This window comes from Penaeus japonicus, unplaced genomic scaffold (assembly GCF_977035675.1).
Source record: "Penaeus japonicus unplaced genomic scaffold, GWHDUDI00000001_assembly GWHDUDI00000004, whole genome shotgun sequence".
Taxonomy (NCBI): Eukaryota; Metazoa; Arthropoda; class Malacostraca; order Decapoda; family Penaeidae; genus Penaeus; species Penaeus japonicus.
The window spans coordinates 35,736,600-35,751,599 of NW_028234406.1; the positions used below are offsets into that span (position 1 = coordinate 35,736,600).

At 40.3% G+C, this 15,000-nt stretch overlaps 3 protein-coding genes across 3 annotated transcripts in view; 2 read left to right on the forward strand and 1 right to left on the reverse strand.

The window, feature by feature from the left end:
• Positions 1-7,079, forward strand: part of Gart (trifunctional purine biosynthetic protein adenosine-3 Gart) — an 8,828-nt gene extending 1,749 nt beyond the window's left edge. The window contains exons 5-19 of the mRNA XM_043012063.2: positions 204-378; positions 908-1,121; positions 1,324-1,454; positions 1,827-1,950; positions 2,218-2,440; positions 2,935-3,157; positions 3,355-3,553; positions 3,829-4,077; positions 4,277-4,480; positions 4,674-4,814; positions 5,139-5,278; positions 5,582-5,698; positions 5,798-6,055; positions 6,223-6,338; positions 6,498-7,079. Of these exons, the coding sequence (XP_042867997.2) occupies positions 204-378; positions 908-1,121; positions 1,324-1,454; positions 1,827-1,950; positions 2,218-2,440; positions 2,935-3,157; positions 3,355-3,553; positions 3,829-4,077; positions 4,277-4,480; positions 4,674-4,814; positions 5,139-5,278; positions 5,582-5,698; positions 5,798-6,055; positions 6,223-6,338; positions 6,498-6,564 (2,581 nt within the window). The 3' untranslated portion in view covers positions 6,565-7,079. The remainder of the gene's footprint in view (positions 1-203; positions 379-907; positions 1,122-1,323; positions 1,455-1,826; positions 1,951-2,217; positions 2,441-2,934; positions 3,158-3,354; positions 3,554-3,828; positions 4,078-4,276; positions 4,481-4,673; positions 4,815-5,138; positions 5,279-5,581; positions 5,699-5,797; positions 6,056-6,222; positions 6,339-6,497) is intronic.
• A 301-nt stretch (positions 7,080-7,380) lies between these two features.
• On the reverse strand, positions 7,381-9,937 carry LOC122250580 (uncharacterized). The gene is made up of 5 exons (XM_043012062.2): positions 9,813-9,937; positions 8,746-9,592; positions 8,260-8,448; positions 7,947-8,053; positions 7,381-7,563 (listed from the first exon to the last, which is right to left on the reverse strand). Exons 2-5 carry the CDS (start codon positions 9,478-9,480, stop codon positions 7,479-7,481), a joined length of 1,116 nt encoding a protein of 371 aa, XP_042867996.2. The 5' UTR covers positions 9,481-9,592; positions 9,813-9,937; the 3' UTR covers positions 7,381-7,478.
• A 1-nt stretch (position 9,938) lies between these two features.
• The window catches only part of LOC122250579 (uncharacterized), a 5,152-nt gene continuing 90 nt past the window's right edge, over positions 9,939-15,000 (forward strand). The window contains exons 1-6 of the mRNA XM_086535824.1: positions 9,939-10,925; positions 11,395-11,598; positions 12,469-12,594; positions 12,807-12,857; positions 14,501-14,521; positions 14,622-14,638. Coding sequence (XP_086391950.1) covers positions 10,134-10,925; positions 11,395-11,598; positions 12,469-12,594; positions 12,807-12,857; positions 14,501-14,521; positions 14,622-14,638 — 1,211 coding nt within the window. The 5' untranslated portion in view covers positions 9,939-10,133. The remainder of the gene's footprint in view (positions 10,926-11,394; positions 11,599-12,468; positions 12,595-12,806; positions 12,858-14,500; positions 14,522-14,621; positions 14,639-15,000) is intronic.

The following is a 15,000-nucleotide window of genomic DNA, read 5'->3' on the forward strand; positions in this document are numbered from 1 at the left end:
GTGATTGTTGTTGTCAATGTGTATATCATTGTTGTTATCAATGTGTAGATTGTTGTTATTGATATTATCATTATTATTGTTGTAATCTTTTATTACATGTACTGTTATAATTATTGTTGTTATCATCATTATCATTATTATTTTATAAAGAGCAAGCGTAGGATCACTATGATTTCGCTTCCATTGCTTATTTTCCCTCGCAGTGAGTCCTGGTGTGGCTACGTAGTCAAGGCGTCCGGACTAGCGGCAGGGAAGGGCGTGGTGGTGACCACCTCCGTCTCGGAAGCCCTCGAGGCCGTCGACACCGTCAGCAGCAGCTTCGGCGTCGCTGGTGACACGCTGGTGGTGGAGGAACTCCTGCAGGGCGAGGAAGTGTCGGTGAGTCGCCTCGGGTCCTTTTGTGGTCGCTTTGTGTGTTTGGTTCTCATTTGATGTTGTAACAGGGCTGAACTTTATTGTATATAGGAAGATCGATAGGTAGATAGATAAAGAAATATACATATATATATATATATATATACTTATATATACATATATATACATATATATTTACATATATATACATATATATACATATAAATACATATATATACACATATATACATATATATAGATATATATACATATATACATATATATATATGTATATATATTATATATATAATATATATATATATATATATATATATATATAATATATTATATATTATAATATATATAAATATATATATTATATATATATATATATATATATATATATATATTTATATATATATATGTACTTTTTGAGCTCTTTTATTATAGCATGCAACAACTCAGGGCAAAAAATAGAACAGCAAGTTTCTAGATATCTCTTGGTAATAATACAACATTATTTTACCTTTACTATATCTCTCTCTCACTCTAGGTCCTGTGTTTCACGGACGGAACCAGCATCTCAGTCATGCCGCCTGCACAGGATCACAAGCGCTTGAAGGAAGGTGACCAGGGACCCAATACGGGCGGGATGGGTGCCTACTGCCCCTGCCCCTTGGTCACGCAGCAGCAGTTGGATACCATCAGGGAAACTGTTCTCCAGAGGACAGTAGACGGGCTCCGGAAGGAAGGGACACCCTTCGTGGGTACGTTACAGCTCAGTTTTTTTTTTTTTTGTGTGTGTGTGTGTGTGTGTGTCTGTGTGTGTTGTGTGAGCGAGCGTGTGTGTGTTCATGTGTATATATATATACATGTGTATGTAGATGTGGATATATGTGTGAGTGTGTGTGTTTTGTGATCTTGGGAGTAAACTATGAAATTATATATATATTATTATATCCACGTCAGGAGTCCTCTACGCCGGTTTGATGATGACGTCATCAGGCCCTCAAGTTCTCGAGTTCAACTGTCGCTTCGGTGACCCGGAAACTCAGGTCATCCTCCCTCTTCTACGGTCTGACCTTTATGAGGTCGTCATGGTAAGTAGAATGATTTTGTTTCTCTTCTTATTTTGTTTACATACGTAATTTCTATTTTATCTGGGAATATTTTACAAATCGGTTTTATTAAGCGAGAGGCATAGAAGTTAGGGAATGGGGATGGCATGTTTTTGCATAATATGTATCCGGCAGTCCCCTGCGGATTCATATTATAACACAAACACTTAATACACGTACACGCCTCTGTGTGTGTGTGTGTGTGTGTGTGTGTGTGTGTGTGTGTGTGTGTGTGTGTGTGTGTGTGTGTGTGTGTGTGTGTGTGTGTGCTCATATAGATAGATACGTAGATAATGAATTTGTTTATTTAAAAAAATAATAATCCTAATTAACAAGCACAACACACCATTCCAGGGCTGTGTCGAGGGTCGTCTGGCGAACGTGGCCGTGAAATTTGACGAGGAGATGAGCAGCGTCGCCGTGTGTCTCGTGAGCGGAGGTTACCCGGGCTCTTACCCAAAGGGAAAAGTCATAACAGGTTCGTGGAATCACTCCCGTAGTACATCGTTTGTGCAAAAGTATTTGTTTATTTTTCACTTTGGGTCATCACTCATAGTATACATTCATATTTTATTCAAACATTCATTTTGTATGGTGCGAAATAAGCTGGTTATTACCTGTTTGTTTGCTCCATTACAGGTGTTCTATGAACAAGGGTTCCCAACGAGAATACTCACGTATTTATTAACGTTATTCAAATGTCTTTCGAGTAATGATTCATACGAATTTATTTTCGCTCTTGCAGGTACCGAGGAGGTGACGAAGGCCGATGCCTCCATCCGGGTCTACCACGCCGGGACGAAGCTCGACGGGGACGCTTTGGTCACCTCCGGCGGCCGGGTCCTCGCCGTCACCGTCACCGATCGCAGCCTCGCCGCAGCCGCAACGAAGGCCGCGGCCGCCGCTGGCAAGATTCATTTCGATGGAGTGTTCTACAGGAGAGACATCGCCGCTAAGGCCATAACTAGGTCAGCTGAGTGACCGATTTGTTATTTTGATAATATATGTGTGTGATGTCTGACATGTGTTTTCATTTTGAAATCCAAGGAGTACATTTCTTACCCCATGTATAGAAATTCAAAATTTGCTAAGCCTGTTGGTGGCATCCGTGACATCTGAGACTGCATAATATGGGATTCAATCTTCTCATAAATGTCAATATTAGAACATTTATTGCCGAATGTAAATAAGATTTGTTAACCGGTTCATTTGCTATAGAAGTCCAGCCTTTCCTAAGCCAACGTTTTTAATTTCATTAATGGAAGATCAAGTCGGAAAGATAATCAGTTTGCTTTGTTTTTTCGTTGGATGTCCAATAATAATTAACACAAAGTCGCACAGTACAAGCTTTCTATCTTGCCTTCAAGATGGCTAAATGGAAAACCAATTCCCCGACGAGTCGAATAGGCGTCTGCGTTGTTGTACCCCGTGAACTCTCACAACAACACCGATCTTGCTGCAGGAACGCCGTGTCCCAAGGTGGCGTGACCTACAAAGACAGCGGCGTGGACATCGAGGCTGGGGACGCCCTCGTCGCTGCCATCAAGGACGTAGCCGCCGCCACCTCTCGTCCTGGAGTGGTGGGCGGCCTGGGTTCCTTCGGCGGCCTGTTCGACGTGAAGGCGGCCGGCTACCAGGACCCGTTGCTTGTGTCTGGCACGGACGGTGTGGGCACCAAGCTCAAGGTCCGAGCTCTTGTCGCGTTGGGTATTTACGCTGATTAGTATCACCACAATGATCAAAGATGAGAAAGTCATAAAGTTTGGCAAAAATTAGTACGCTTTACATTTTTTGACTAGTTCATCGGGAAGGTGGCATTCATTTTGATGTAGCTCATCTCAGTATTTAAATAGTTTAAGAGACCGAAACACATGCCGTTCAGGTGGCGCAGGCAGCCGGCATGCATGACACGGTGGGGCAGGACTTGGTTGCCATGTGCGTGAACGATGTCCTCGTCCATGGTGCGGAGCCGCTCTTCTTCCTCGACTACTTCGCCACCGGGCAGCTGGAGGTGGGCGTGGCAGCCAGTGTGGTGAAGGGCGTGGCTAAGGGCTGTTCCCTCGCTGGCTGTGCTCTCATAGGTATGTAGGTAGATCAGTGTATTTGGTTTGTAATGGATTTTAAGCCTTGTCTTTCGTCGGTTTTCAATGTTCTTGCTTTTCTTCATGTCTGTTGACAGGTCCTATTTTATTGGGGCTTGATGCAATTTCATAATTACGACTATTATTATTAAGCTTGGGGTAAGCTATCTACATTCCCTATGTATATTTTCGACCTTAGTCATTATATAGCATTAATGCAGTTCCATGAAAACTATGCATACGTGCCAGAATCTCATGCCAGTATCCCCGTCCAGGAGGCGAGACAGCCGAGATGCCCGGCCTCTACTCCCCCGGCGAGTACGACCTCGCGGGTTTCACCGTCGGTGCCGTAGAGAGGAATAAGCTTTTACCCCGAATGAGCGACATCGCCGACGGTGACGTCCTCGTCGGTCTGGCGTCCTCTGGTCTCCATAGCAACGGCTTCAGTCTCGTCAGGCGGATAGTCGAAGCTACCAACTTGTTATATTCTGATCCAGCGCCTTTCTGTCCGACCAATAGTCTGGGTGAGTCGGTGAGGAGGTTTTTAAAACTTCTACACCCTACGAAATCTATGTGTGTGTGTCTGTGTCTGTGTGTGTCTGTGTCTGTATCTGTCTTTGTCCACCAAACCACTTAGTACAGCCAGTATTAGAAAGAAAAGTCCTATATACGTAACCCAATCTTTTGTACCATCTTGCATGATCCCTCTCAACTCCTTGTCAGGTTCGGAGCTCCTCAAGCCCACCAGGCTCTACCCGCGATTGATCCTGGCAGCCTTGCGGAGCGGCCTGGTGAAGGCTGCGGCACACATAACGGGCGGCGGTCTCACGGAGAACTTGCCGCGGGTTCTGCCGGAGCAACTCGCGGCCACCCTGCACGCCCGCCGCTGGTCCGTCCAGCCCGTGTTCCAGTGGCTCTCAGCTCATGGTTAGTGTTGATGTTTTTTATATAATATAATTTCATTTGTATCGGGAATCTCAACTAGTGAAAAAAATATATATATATTTAAAATCAGTAATCATATACTCCAGATGATAGTTCCTAAAGCATTAGTTTTTTCATATGTATAGATTTAGATATAAGTTCCAGGAAGCGTTAATTGAGTTTTGCTTGTGTTCAGGTGTAAGTTCGAGTGAAATGGCCAGGACATTCAACTGTGGCCTAGGTATGGTGTTAGTGGTAGCGCCGAGTGGCCTGGATGCAGTCATGAAGCTTTTACCCGAAGGACAGGTCGTTGGGGCACTGCGGCCACATGTGCAAGGTAATGGAAAGGTCACGTTTAATATTTAGATTGCAAGTATCTACTGAGATAGATTATTACATCGTTTCCTTTTATTCACAATAATTCTGTATTTGTCTGGCCTTTTCATGATTATTACCTTATTATCCTGGTCTACTTTTATCACAAGGATATGCACTGTTGCGATCCCTCTACCTCCTTTTTACCGTATGTACCACTTCAACCCTCCATTGTCTCTCTCCCACCTCCCCTTCCATCGCATCATACATGCTCACTCTCGCTTCCCTCACCACCTACTCCTTCATCCTCCGTCCTTGTTTCACATGTATCTCCAACGGCCCCCAGGATCCCCGCGCGTGCTTCTGGAGGGCCTCGAGGACGTGCTACGTGAAGGGGCGTCTTCCCTGCTCGCCCGATGCCCCTCACTCACAGCGCCCCGAAAGAAAGTAGCGGTTCTCATCTCTGGCTCGGGAACAAACCTACAGGTACTCGTCCCTTGTAGAAGTAGATGAGTAGTGGCGATGTTGTAATGCCTTATGGCTGTAAACAAGCCAACGGCGGGAAGAGCAGTGGAACATACGACTATGCTGAAGGACCTTGCGCGTTATTGCTTCTTCAGCAAACACGCCTACAAATAATTGTCTGTTCCCTTGTTCTTCCTTTGGTTGTGTTGTAATTTCTCCATTTTAAAATCATTGTTGGATACGAATTTATGTAATGTATTCATGCCTTTTAGATATACTCATAGCAAGGGAGTGTGATATAAATAAGTGTTTACATCTTTATAGGCCCTGTTGGATCACACTCGCTCCGGGCTGAGCTCAGCCCAGATCGCGCTTGTAATAAGCAACGTGGCGGGCGTGAAGGGGCTACAACGAGCCCAGGATGCTGGCGTAGCTACCAAGGTAAGATAGTATTTCAGATTAAACTTTCCATTTCTTCTGCAAACATACGAGGCCCAGTAGAGTTATATTTCATCTCCATTTTTCTCTTTTTCACTTCAGGTGATTTCCCACAAGAACTACAAGTCTCGACAAGAATTCGACGCAGCTCTGACGCAGGCGCTGGAGGAGGCAGGCATCGAGCTCATCTGCCTGGCCGGATTCATGCGCATCCTGACGGGCGAGTTCGTGAGAAGATGGCAGGGGCGTCTCCTCAATATCCACCCATCTCTCCTGCCGTCCTTCAAGGGCATGCACGCCCAGAGGCAAGCGCTAGAGGCCGGGGTGACACTCACGGGCTGCACTGTGCATTTCGTCTCCGTAAGTGCTTGGTTGTCTTCCTTGTGGTTGTCTCGCTCATAACTTATTGAAGTCATCTTATATCAAGGGATTTGTAGTTTTTTTTCTTCTAACATTTTAACATTTATCTTATAGATAAAGTCAAAATCTTTATACACTAATAATTTATATAATGCTTATACTATCAGGAGGAAGTTGATTGCGGCGCCGTAGTCACTCAGGAGGCCGTGCCAGTGTTAGTGGGAGACACAGAGGATGAGCTTGTGGAGAGGATCAAGACAGCTGAGCACAAAGCTTTCCCGAGGTCAGTTGCTGCATGAGTTGCCAAGTTGGAGTTTCTGAATTAGAAGTGTGTGCGTGCGTGCGTGCATGTTTTGTGTGTTTTGTATGTGTTGGGAAATAATGATGCGAATTTGATTGTGTGATCACATATCATTTGTTAATATAATTACTATTATTTTAGGGCAATGGAGATGGTGGCAAGGGGACAAGTACGACTTGACGAGAACGGCAGATGCATCCGACTCTAACTGCAGCAGTGCAATGCAGTGCACACTCCTATAGATATACATACACATACATATACTTATACTTATGCATATATACATATATGCATACATATACATATACATACATACAGACATATATACACATACATATACAGAGATACACATTTATAAACATACGTTATACAGATACATATGCACATCAACACAAAGTCATACATATACATACTTTCTACTGATATAAGTTCCTTCTCGCCTAAATACTGATATTTAGATTTTTTTTCAAATGTGAAAGTACAATGTTTGCATTATCCTCTGCAAAATGGAGTGAGGATAACTTTCTTAGATGTTATTTTGTTATCGTAATTGTTATTTTGAAGTTAAGAAATAATGACAATGGTATTTGTGTATCTTATTTGTCTTAATCTTTGCTATTTGTAATATGCAAACCGTTGTTATGTAGATGACGTTGTTATATTTGGACATATTTTGTATCAGAGCGTTTATGCTGAAATGAATATAGGGATGAAAAAAGCAAACGAGTTTCCTTGACCTAAACACAGACATACTTACCCCCTAAAAAACAAAAATAAAACAAAAAAATATATATTATGTATATATATACATATATATAAATACATATACAGTATATGTATATATATAATTTACATTTAGGTTTAGTAGTTATATTGATCTTGTCTATATTTATCCAAATTCTTATAATTTCTTGTCATATGCTCAGTCTTAGAACTGAGATGACAGGGTGTCATTGTGTGTCTCACGTTTTAAAAACTGGTATACTTTATTCAAACCGGGAAAGTGCAAATAACATAAAGCCGTTCTTAAATACATATATTTACAATGTTCGACAAATGAATGACAATGAATGAGAGTAATGTATAAATGATTTACCATGAGGAGCATTCTTTTAGCACAGGTCATACGATCCGACATTTGGCGCGCTGGAGGAAGCAGGAGGCGGAGCTGGCGACCCACGCTGGCGCCACGAGCGTCGAGAAGGTTCTGGAAGATAAAGATTATCGTCACTTGCCAATAATGGAGGCGTTTATTCCTCTATCTATACACCTGTGTGTGTGTGTGTGCAATTTATATATGATATACATGTGAATATATATATATATATATATATATATATATATATATATATATATATATATATATATACATATATAACATATATATACATATATATATATGTGTATATTATATACATATATATATATACATATATATACATATATATATACATATATATTATATGTATATATAACATGATCCTCCGATCTTCCTCCCGCCCCTCCTCCCCCCTTCACATCCATCCCCAACCCCCTTCAGCCGAATAACAGTACCCCCCCTCCCCCTCCCCCTCCTCCCTGCGCAGTCACCTGGCCGGATTGAAGAGCGCGGCCGACACGCCCTCCCTGCGACCGAGGTTATGCAGGAGGAAGCAATACTCCGCCCACCCGCACTCGCCGCTCACGCCCGAGCTCGCCTATTGGGATTATGTTCGGTTTAATAAACGATAGAGTAAATAGAAATATGAATAAATGTAATAGAAATGCTGCGGGTGCGAATACAGTGCGGGTAAATATAAAGGAATTTACCGAACGTGCAACGTGACTGCTGTTCAAGTACAAATAGCTGATCAGTATTTTCATAGCTTCATTATATTAACTCTGGCAAAGGAAAGACCAATACCTGGACCCAAGAATCGAACAGCTGCAGCGCCACCGTCGCCGCCTCTGCCGCGCCACACCAGCTGCCTTTGGACACAGTAGGAGGCGTGGCAGAAGGCGTCTTCGCTCCTTTGACTGACGGAAGGTTTAACACCTGCAGGAGCCAGTCTGCGATAGAGCGACGCTTCCTGCCAGGTGGGAAGATAACAACCTGTGGAAGAAGTATATTACAAGGATCTGATAGAATCTGATATATATACATGTCATAACGTAAGTGCAGGATGTTATTTTAGATCACTATAATCCTCTTTTATAAACCTAAATTCCACGTTCGCTGGCATATGATCATCCTTGTGTGTAACACGGCGCGTCATTTCCGGAGACTTTACCCGATTTCTCCAAAAGAAGACAATGATATTATTTTATAATATCTTAAATACTATCATCATTACAAAGGAATTTCTAATTTAAGTTACTCGATACTAAAATAGAGGGACACATCACTCACCTGATTAGCATTCTGAGTGTTGGTATTAGCGTTGACATTGTTGTTCGAGATATCGTTGTTATTATTCAGATTGTTATTATTGTTGTTGTTGTTGATGTTGTTGTTAGCGTTGACGACGAGAGTAATGACACCCGTGACGAAGGTGAGGTAATTGAAGGTGTTGAACCCCGCCAAGAGACCGCTCACCTGAGAACATTTCCTTTTCTTTTTCTTCCCAGGCATGTAGATGACAGGGATCCCAGCATCCCTCGCTCCTCTCCCGCTCCTCTCAGATACCTCGATGGCGTTGCTGTCGGGTTTACGTGTTGGTCCGCTCGCTCCGCTTACAGTGTTCAGATCTGGCGGTATGTTGGCTGCCATGTGGTCTTGCTCGCTAAAATCTATGAGGTCGCTTTCTTCGCGTGGACTGACTTCCGAATCCTTAAGATTATTTCCCGGAGAATTAATGCTAATGTGTTTCTTCATCTGGTCTGGATTACGTGTGTCGTTCTTCAAGTCTTCAGGAGACGTAGTATTCGACCGAGATATAAAGTTTCTTTTGGAAAAGAATTCGCCCATGTCCATCTCCGTCGGCGTCTCCGTCAGGAAGCGCCAGTCTCGCAAGTGGTTCTTGAGCAGCATCTCGAACTCAAAGCCAAGCGTCTTAAAGGCTACTTCATCAAGTACAGAATGTGACGCTGGGGCAGAAATCAGCTCTGGCGTTGTAAGGAACAGTACACAGAAAATAGCAAACATATTGCCGTGTTACATGCGAAACTGAACACCAGTGTCGGTTTATTGTAGTCAACTGCCTTCTGTACTTTTATGTTTTGCCTGCATTCTCCTCAGCGCTGAGGCCTTGGCGAATCTGTTGGAATTACGGACACTTTTACAGTTGTGCATCACCATGTATCCTTATATCATGTATATTGATATATTCATCTCACTTATCATACCCACTGCATTACTGACAAAACTATGAAAGTAAATGTTACAAATACGGATATATCTTTATAACAAAATATCATAGGTTTTGTGTACGCCCTTCTAAGGACAGACTTAATAATAAACAAACTTGCGTACAGTACCTGTAATATGGTGCGACGCGCGGGAGTGTGGGCTCTACGCTGGCGCTGGAGCGAGTGTCGCTCGGGGCGTCGCGTCGGGCGTAGACAGGAGGTGCTGCCGCCTCAGTTTCCCGCCAGCCTTACACACACCATCACCTTTGATCAGCCCTGGCAACTAAGAGCAGGCTGATTACATCACTTATTAAGTAGAACTATATTTTGTGTTGAGTTTGTTAATTGCATATCGCAACAGAAGCAATGTGAATTGTTGAAAAAAACATTAGAACTTTGGAAAAAGAAAAAATATCGATGTTAATCTACGGCATCGACTGACAAGGACAAATGGGCAGCGCTGTGGTGTTCCTGATTGCTATGGTTGCTCCAGTGTGGGCGGCTCGAGGTAGCCTCCTGGAAGATGCACAGGAAGTGGCCTATCACGCTCTTGCCTACGATCTCGAGGTCATCCTTCAGCAGCATCTTAATAATTGGAAGTTCCTCACTGAAACACCCTCAACAATAGACATGGGCGAAGTGCTCGACAAGAAATGTTTCTTAAATCCTAAAGGCAGTATCAGAGAGGCGAGTCATGTCCCAGATACTATTAGAAAGGCCAAGGATGAAAGCTGGTCAAGTCCAGACGCGGCGTCAGTTGCCTGTGTGACGATTTTGTGCAGCGAAGTGAGGAGGGTCAATCCAAAAGCCAAACTGCGGAGAAATGCAAGTGCCAGTGGAGTGCAAGAACGAAATGATACATTTGTCCCCCAAGAAAGAACTTGGACAACTCGTGGGCACAACCCAAGCGAAGCTGGAGTGTTGGCGAGACAAGAAAAGGGAGGAGAACAAACGGAAGAGAAGGATCAGGGGCGCCCCCAGGGACGCGAGAGGAGGCAGAGCAACATCCCGGTGATGTACATGCCAGGGAAGAAGACGAAACGGAAGTGCGTCGCCGCCGGAGGGATCCTCTCGGGTCATAACGCCTTCAGCTTCCTTAGCTTCGTCACCGGCGTGCTGTCTCTCGTCCTTAATGTCAACAACAACATAAACAACAACAACGACAACAACAATCTGAACGACAACAACGCCATATCGAACAACAACGTAGACGCCAACGCCAATACACAGAATGCCAATCAGGTAAATAGATTCAATTTTACTTTTTATTACAATCAAGACTCACCTGCTTTTAACCTATTATAAGGATTCAGCGGAGTGGTAGATTAAATCTTACTATTCATTCACTCAAGACTCTCCTGCTTTTAACCTATTATAAGGATTCAGCGGAGTGGTAGATTAAATCTTACTATTCATTCACTCAAGACTCTCCTGCTTTTAACCTATTATAAGGATTCAGCGGAGTGGTAGATTACATCTTGTTACTCACTCACTCAAGACTCTCCTGCTTTTAACCTATTATAAGGATTCAGCGGAGTGGTAGATTAAATCTTACTATTCATTCACTCAAGACTCTCCTGCTTTTAACCTATCATAAGGATTCAACGGAGTGGTAGATTACATCTTATTACTCACTCACTCAAGACTCTCCTGCTTTTACCGCAATATAAGGAACCAACCGAGTGGAAATTAACCATTTTCCTCCACTCAGATTGTCGTGTTTCCACCCGGTCGGAAAAAGAGAAGCATCAGTGACTGGCGATTCCTGCAGTTCATCGGTCAGTGGCCAAGCAAAGCACGCAAGGAAGACGATGTTGATTTCAAGCACAGTGCATGGGAGTGCAACAAGGATCTGAACCATCACGTGACAGACGCCATGACGGCTGGTCTGCGACTCGTGTCAGCTTCTACCGTTGTAAGTAGTTGACGTTCTACTTTTATAATCGAACACATGATCATAACCGTCACATGGATATAAAAAAACAGTTATAGTAATGATGATGTTGATGATGATAATGATGAAAATGTTGATGGTAATGAAAATTGTGATGATATCCATTATCATCATTATCATTATTACCGTTACTATCATTATTATTATCATTATCATCATTATTGTTACTTTTATCATCATCATTGTTATCATTATCATGATAATGATTATGATTATGACTATGATTATGATCATTATTATTATTATCAATATTATCAATATTACTATTATCATAACGATGCTAGTGGTGATGATAATGATAGTGATAATGATGATATGCTTATGATAAAAATAATAATCATAATAATAATGATAGTGATAATGATATATGTTGATATTACTTACTATTATAATAAAATCATTAGAACAATAATGATAATGATATTAAAAATGATAATAGCGATAATAATGATAATGATGATAATAAGAATATCATCAATGTCTAATGATGATGATGATAATAAAGATAATGATAATGACAGTAGTGATTATAATAATAATAGTAATGATAATGATAATAATAATGATAATAGATATAATAATAATAATAATAATAATAATGGTCATAATAATAATATAAATAACAATAATGATAATGATAAGAATAATGACAATAGTAACAATAGTAATAATGTTGACAATGATGATGATAATAGCAAGAGCAATAATGATAATAACGATAACAATAGTAATGAAAATGATAATAATAATGATAATAATCATAATGATAACAATAATAATGATGATAATAGTAATAGTAATAATAGTAATAACAAATTGTATATCTCACAGGAAAGTTTAGCCAACAGTCTTTCGAGAAGCCACGAGATTGCCTTCGACGACACTTGGCGGTTTTTGAGCAGAGAGATCCTGCAGATGAGAGCTAGCGGCGGCTCAGGGGCACTGCTGGCTTCTGCTGTTAAGTGAGTGGCTCCGTGTTTGAATTCGTGCCTTTATAACAGCGATGATGAATATCACGATGGGATTATGCTGTATGTGAGCAGATAAGAATAAAATCACACGTTTAGTTCGCCAGAAAAAAAAATGAGCATCAGTGTAAATATAACTATTTAGCGAAAGAAAGGAAAGGACTTTCTATGAAATTCTTTTCTTTCCATCCTTCAGGGCAGCTTCTCGAGGATGGTCTGTCGACGGAAGCAGAGGAGGTGGGCGTGGCTCAAGTAGGCGCCCTCGATAATACTATTGCCTGCCTGTTGGTTACGGATGTGGTGACGTCTCACAGTTAGGATAAATTGACACTCGTCCCCGTTCCTTATGGTTTGCTTAACCTTCCTGTCTAAGAATATGCATTTGTTATTTATGGATTTTTTTTTTTTTTTTTTTTTTTTTTTTCTTTCCGTCAAATATGACCTATATGACGGTAGACGAATATACAGTGACCTAGATGATATGTAGGCCACAATGTATGAACGCCCCGCCCCTATGGTAAAAAAAAAAAATGCCTCCGAAACAAAAAAAAAACAACATGAAAAACTTTGACTTTGGATACATCTTGAATCTGAAACGCGGATAACTTTACAATAGCATATCTGCTTTGACTGATGGTAGGTCGAAGATGATTTGTACGTTGTTGGTCGAACAAAGTTCTTCAAGGTTTCATGAAAATCAGTGCAGAAAATGTCATCTTAATAACAGAAGCCACTGGAATTAAGGCATGTTACTATTTACATCACTATGATTATCTACATTATATTTCATCACGATTATTATATTTCTTTATCATTTTTCATTTATCATTGCATTATAGTATTATCATTATTAGTTATTTTATTTTTTTTTTATATTATCGTTATTAATTATTTTTTGTTATTCAATCATAATTGTTAATATTACTGATATACATTCTTTATATTATCTTTCTTTATCATCATTCTTTCAAATTGATTTAACACATCATTTGACAAAACCAATTAGAACTGAAACAGTCGACAAACCAAAATCCTAAAAGTCGCAGCCACCGATCCTTTACATCTCTAACTAAGCATTCCATCATTCTAACTACTTGAAAAACCTCTATCTTATCATCCATACCTAACCTTATACTCATTCCATAAACTTCTCTTACTCTATCTACCTCTACAATCTTCTATAAACCACCAAAAATATATCATCCAATACCACTGACTTTAACTACCATCACCTTTAAACACAAACTAGACCCCATCCGCATCACCACCCAAGATCCATTAACCCCAAGCATAACTCCCCCCACCAATCATGATCCCAACAAAATCCCAACCATAAGTTTTCATCACAAGTTTTAATCACTCTCCACAGTTGACTCTCCTGTTACTTATCCCTTAGTTGACCAATCACTTCAAAATAGACCAATAAATGAATAACCCCCCCCCCTGCTTAACCCCACCCAAACCAACACAAACGCAAACCAAAATAAACAAAAACAATTAAACAAATAAACATAAAAATAAACAAAAACGTAAGTAAGTAAGTTTACGTTAACCAGTTTTATTACGTTGAACGCGTAACGGGTAGGCTCTCAAGTAGTTTACGATGACAACGAGTGTCGAAGAGGGGTCGAAAACAGTGTGATTTCTCGGATAAAAAACTAAACCAAAAAACCTATACTACTACAGCGTGTGGAATCTCATTATAATATATACGTTTTTATTTTTTTATGACTTGTGTGGTGGTGTTTACAACATATACATATAATCACTAGATTCCCACCCACTCAAATAATACTTTTTATGTTTATATATGGATTTTTTTTTTTTTTTTTTTTTTTTTTTTTTTTTATTCAAATCAAATATGACTCTATATGACGATCTTTATGTTCCAATAGAATAGAAATATGTACAAGGCCGTATGTAAATAATGTTTATTCTTTACGACAGCGAAAATAAAAAAAATGCCAAACGGGTTCTATTTGACTTACTCATTGCGCATTTGCTTTTTTACCGCAGGTGAATGAAGGTGACAGGTTAGCATACAAAAATCAGTTGTTTACGATTGTTTCAGCCAATTGATGAATAGAAACATGCAAAAATCAGTTGTTCATGAAAATTCAGGCACAGAAGCATGCCAATAAGGCATGTATTATGCCATATTATATATAAATATATTGAATTATATCTGATATTTTATCATTTTATAATGCAATATTCAGTATTATTTTATCATTTATTATTATATTTTTTAATATATTATCATTAATTATTTTTATTTTTTTATAATTATTTTAATATATTATCATTTAGTTTTGATATCACTAATTTTTATATTTTTTTTATCATCATTCTTCATTTCATTATACAATTATCTTTGCAACAAACATAATCCCAT

Coding starts and splice junctions, on each gene's coding strand:
- LOC122250580 (XM_043012062.2), bottom strand. CDS start 9,480: ATGTTTGCTATTTTCTGTGTACTGTTCCTTACAACGCCAGAGCTGATT. Junction 8,449..8,745: donor ACACTCAGAATGCTAATCAG/GTGAGTGATGTG, acceptor CTTCTTCCACAG/GTTGTTATCTTCCCACCTGG. Junction 7,564..7,946: donor GCGCTCTTCAATCCGGCCAG/GTGACTGCGCAG, acceptor TTTATCTTCCAG/AACCTTCTCGACGCTCGTGG.